The following is a 5,268-nucleotide window of genomic DNA, read 5'->3' as shown; positions in this document are numbered from 1 at the left end:
TTCCCTACAGCCTTCAGCATTCAGATGGCAATTTTAACAAAGCTTGGGGGCTAGACAAGGGACAAAACGACTGAACTGAATGTTAATTACACTCTGCAGCCTTATTTTCTTTTGATTTGGAGCTGACTGGCAACTAAATTAACAAAAGTGTGACCATAACTGCTGCCCTATTTTCATTTAAAAGGAGAGCAGACTCTAAAAGGCTATCTTTACAAAGAAACAAGTGAGGTCCACTTATTATTGTTAAAGGGCACTGTCTTTAAAAACATAATAATAACAATAACCCCAAAAATACTCAGTTCCCAATTGATGTGATAAATTAGTCACTGGCACATCCACCTTCTGATAATTCCTTGACTTGTGCTTTTTTAAAATAAAGCATCGTAAAAATTCATTCCGTGTAAAGATTACTTGTAGATAGCAATGATCTAATTTTTAATCATGTGACCACAGTACATGCCTAGATGTGTTTCCCCACAACTGCCTCGGTATTAAACTGAAGAGAAACTGATGTTTGAAAACCAAGAGGTTACTATTTGGTGGGAAATGAATGATTTGTTGTCTAATTTTATTTTACTCAGACATTCTTGTTTCTCATGACAGCATTTAGTTTGATTTGTTAAGGTTCATTTATAGTACTTGTATTTTGTAATAATAACAGCAAGATGCTTTCTCATCCCTTCCCCTCACCCCTCTCTGCCTTGTAAGGAAGCTGCAGCTGCACTAAGTTGTATTTGATCCTTGTCATTGCTCTGTCCTTTTGCACCTGCAGCTCTGTTGGTCTCATCTTAACACCTGGCACCATGAATTATCCTGTTTTTATTCATAGTCAGTAGCAAATCCCATTTAGAGCTAAGCAGTATATATTCTGGCAGTCAAATGACCATAAATGTCAGAATGTATTTCTCAAATGTAAATATAACTGAATAATTATATTCAAAATACTGTGAAACTTTACAGCACAGAATGTTCTTTAATACTAAGCATGCATAATCTTAAAGAGCTGTACAGAACAGCTTTTGGGATTCTCTATCTGAAGTGTGGATAACATAAACAGTAAAGTTTTGGTATAGAATCCTAAATACTAGGTTTGTTCTTTGTGCAAATCACAGATTTAGTAATATTCATTCATTCAATTTATGGTAACTTTATGCATGTGGTTTTCAGTCTCTAAAATCTGGATATAAAAGTAACAAAAAAAATCTTTTGTTTACAGTATTCCATATTTGTACTTGACCTACAGCACTGCAAAATAGTTTGCAACATTTGTCGGCTAGAAGCAGTGCATTTAGACCACTGATACTGAGGAAGCAGTGCTCCTGGTTTTAGACTTGGATCACTTCAAAATTTCTGTGGTTTTAAAGTTATAACGGCTGTAAGAACCAGAAAGCGTATACATGAACAGTTTCTGTTCCAAAATGGTTGAAGATAGTTATTTGGGTGTCATAAAAAGTATTTTCTGCTCTAGTTACTATTTAATACCAGAGCAGTTTTGCTAGTACTACAGACCACCCTGTACTCAGTCACTGTCCTCTACCTCTCTCCTTTTCACACAAAAGCAGCTGCAAAACAAAGTTTTTCTAAAACCAGTCAAGAGTAAAATTCTTTCTCATTTGTCTTCCAGACACGAAGATCGATTGAGAAGTTATTAGAATGGGAAAACAATAGGTTATACCACAAGGTGAGTGCCGCAGGGAGCAGCTTCGTACTGTTGGAGTTTGAATTGCACAGTATGGAAACAGATGCTTTTGTTGAACGAAAAATATGAAAGGTGGACAAATGGGCTAGTCTGTGTGCTGCAATAAAATACAGCTCATTTTTCTTCTTTTTCTTTCCTCCTTGTCTAGCTGTGCTTGCACTGGAGACTAAGCAAAAGGAAATGTGAAACGAATAACATGATGGAATATGTAAGTTAAAGGGCTGTTTTGTGAGTTTCTCTATTAAATGATCATTTATTTTGCTTCTGATCTTATTCTTTTCATGATTATTAATCAGTAAAGGTGTCAGGAGCTTAATCGCCTGAGTGCAAGGATTTTCTACGGTTCACAGATGCATGGTTTCATGTGCAGGACTGATTTATAAAGTTATGAATGACTTGAAAACAAGGCTTCACTGTGTTCTGAAAAATAATAAATTAATTGCCAAGATAAAATAGCTTGAACATGTGCTGATGGAGTGTGAAATTTTAGATGCTGTATAAAGAATAACCACAACTTTGGTTACGCAGCAAGTCAGATATGGCTGTTTTGTATAATGCTAATCAAGTCTAAAAGTATGGAAGAAGACCTTTCAACTAAGCTGTTGGAGCTTAAGAAACCTTTAGCCTTTTTAGATTTTAACTGCCCCTTACCTCAACTGTCTTGAAAGTATCTTTAGCTCCAACTGGTGTCACTAAAATATTTTTAAGTCAGTCTCTGCAGTTTTAACTTACTTGAATTTTTGGCTGAGACTCCGTAAGTCCTTCTTGGAAATATACAGTGAGAAGTTGTGTGGTTTAAAGTGAATTATGTCCAGTGTGGGATTTCTTGTTCTTTTATTTATGCTGTTTTTATTTTCATTTTCAAAATATCTTGGAGGTATATAGAACAGGATGAAAGTAAGCTGCTAAAATATAAGAGACATTAGAATTTGCATAATTTCTTTTAATGCTGTAGGAGGTAGGTGATGGGAAGAATTAACTTTTAAAAAATTAAGATTAGCCTTTGAGAAATATCTACTGCATTAGTTCTAACTTATCTGTGGTCTTTCATTACTTTCATTACTTTGTTTATTCTTTGAAACAGCAAAGCTATCATGTATATTAAAACTTTAAAAGGGATTAAATCGTTGGAAATTATATTAAAATAACATTTTTCATATTCTTCCCCTTTTTCCTATTTCTACATTTAATCTTATTTCCAGTCTGAAATATAAGATCTTTAAAATGTGTGGGTTTTTTTGGGAGAATGACTGTTCAGTTCACTGAATAAGTAGACATTTTATAACACCTATTCTACAAAATTTTTTTGATTTAGATGTATGAGATGTGACTGAAAAATGGAGTGAAGCAAATTTCAGGAAGTAGATTTGAGGTTTATGTAAACAATGCTAGTTTGTAAATAGTATGGCCTAGCAACATTTACAGATGAACATTCATTCTATTAAATACAGTTTAAAATCAGTTGACCTGTTTACATTAATAATATGTGAGTGTGGGTATATAGTTTTACTGATAAAGATCAAATATTTTACTTTCAATTTGTGAAACATCTAATGCATTTTGTCTGGATATATTTAATGACAAAATTTTTACAAAACTTCTCTGTACCATTTTCTCATTTTCAGTTAACTAATTTGCTAGTCGCTTAAAAACTGCCTGTAATGCTGTGTTCATGATTTAATTTTTAAATATTAAACACTTGTCCTCAATATTTTTCAAAACAGGTGATTTAAGTTAGAGTCTTGTAGCCAAAATTTGGTGTTTTACCAACTTGAGGTTCTAAAGCCATTGATGTAATGTTAAGTTAAATAAATAAATAAATTAAAGACAAGATGGTCTTACACCTTTGACATAAACACAGTGTTCCAGCTTTACTTCTCACTCCCTTTGTGAAACCTTGCCTGAATATCAGAAGCCCTGGTATCTCTGAAGCATCCGGTGGTTGACTCACGTGAATGATCAATGTATTTTGAGCAGTTTGCATCACTTCTGAAAACACTTCACTTCTGAATTTCTCTAAAAAGAGATTTATACACCTGATTTTGATGTTCATTATTTCAAAAGTGTTTGCCTTAGAAATAAAATCAGAAACTTTATTTTCTGATGTTCAGGATACTATCAGAGATAGAAGTGTTTACTCTGTAAGCAGACAAGTTGTGTTCTCCTTTACAATCAAAAATGTTTAGAAATTCTTTTTTAACATCATAGCAAGGCAAGCTTCCCTTACAAGTAAATAAAATCCTTAGTTATGTTACCAGATGTATTTATTTGTCTATGAATACAACCATGCTGCTGTGTTATGACTGTCTGTCTTAGGAAAGAAAATGCACAAATGAACATTTTCTCTAAGCTTTCTGTTTAAAGTAGAATATATACTTGGATTGCATTCTGGAGGGTACATAGCTCAGAAACACAGCTAAAATTTGAATAGGGACCATTAGAATAACCATGCAAAAGCATTGGTCAAGTTGCTTGTTAACTACTTGCAGTTGTGTTGGATGTGGGAACTTTGCAAAGGTTGAGGCACTTTCTATACAAGTTTTGAACTATAAGCATGATTTAAAAGCCCATATTAAGTGGAAACAATTTTGAAGTAAAGGGAACTGCATGTGTAATTGAAAATTAGCTTTGCATACATCGTGCTTTGTGGGTTTTTTTAAGTTACTATGTTAGTATCTTTCATAAATTTTTTCCTGATAAAGTAAATGAATTATATTAAAGAATAATTATGTAGTAGCTTATTTCAGTTTGTTTAGGTGTGTTAGGTATTGGTAGGAAAACTTTTCCAGTTGAATATGATTAAGTGTTTTGACTTTCTACCCCAAAACAGTTACATCAAACATGACTTTCCTAATGACCTCCTGCCTAAGAAAAGTACTGTGATCTTTGATTGTCATCACAACCGGATGTACTTCAAAAAAAAAAAGCATGTGAATTATCATTGTGATGGATAATAGGATTACTGCCATCTTCCATTTAATATATATTTGTTTTCTTTTTATACAGGTCATCCTTATAGAATTTTTACCAAAGACACCGATTTTCCGACCAGATTAGCATTTGATTTATTTACAGAGACTTATTCAAGTACGTTGTCTTTCCAATGGTGCCTTGCTTGGTGCTCTCCTGTTGGTGACATAACATTGGTTCTACAGAATCTTGTGGTGTTTTCATTCTTTTTTTGTTCCCATTTTGTTTTTTGTTTTTTTAAATAAGAGCATGTTCTAAGTGCATTTGGTCAAACTCTGCAAAGTCATTTCACGCAAATGTTAACTACTACTTAAGTTATTGTTACTTTTGCTACTTCTGTTTATTAATGTATCTTGATTTTCAAACAGTCTTTTATATGTGTGCGTGCGCGTGTGTACATATATATATATATATATATATTATAAATACACAGCTGAAAATGGTATACAAGTGAGCAGGTATTTTTTTATCCCCAAAATGACACAACTGATTGACTGTACATTCTGTGAGTCCTTTTAATCATTCATTTACATGCTGAAGTACCTTCTAAGATTTTCCTAAACTTTTGTCAGTGGCTGGGCCATTGTAAATGTTTTTTT

At 33.1% G+C, this 5,268-nt stretch overlaps 1 protein-coding gene across 1 annotated transcript in view; it reads left to right on the top strand.

The window, feature by feature from the left end:
* CHIC2 (cysteine-rich hydrophobic domain 2) overlaps nt 1-4,756 on the top strand; it is a gene marked incomplete at its 5' end in the record, with an annotated part of 15,241 nt that extends 10,485 nt beyond the window's left edge. Inside the window, 3 exons of the mRNA XM_010179069.1 lie at nt 1,625-1,681; nt 1,848-1,907; nt 4,706-4,756. Coding sequence (XP_010177371.1) covers nt 1,625-1,681; nt 1,848-1,907; nt 4,706-4,756 — 168 coding nt within the window. The remainder of the gene's footprint in view (nt 1-1,624; nt 1,682-1,847; nt 1,908-4,705) is intronic.
* Between the last annotated feature and the right edge of the window lie 512 nt (nt 4,757-5,268).

The sequence above is a fragment of the Mesitornis unicolor genome, unplaced genomic scaffold (assembly GCF_000695765.1).
Source record: "Mesitornis unicolor isolate BGI_N332 unplaced genomic scaffold, ASM69576v1 scaffold11322, whole genome shotgun sequence".
Classification (NCBI taxonomy): domain Eukaryota; kingdom Metazoa; phylum Chordata; class Aves; order Mesitornithiformes; family Mesitornithidae; genus Mesitornis; species Mesitornis unicolor.
The sequence above is the reverse complement of the archived record's forward strand: the minus strand, read 5'-3'. Positions and strand labels throughout refer to the sequence as shown.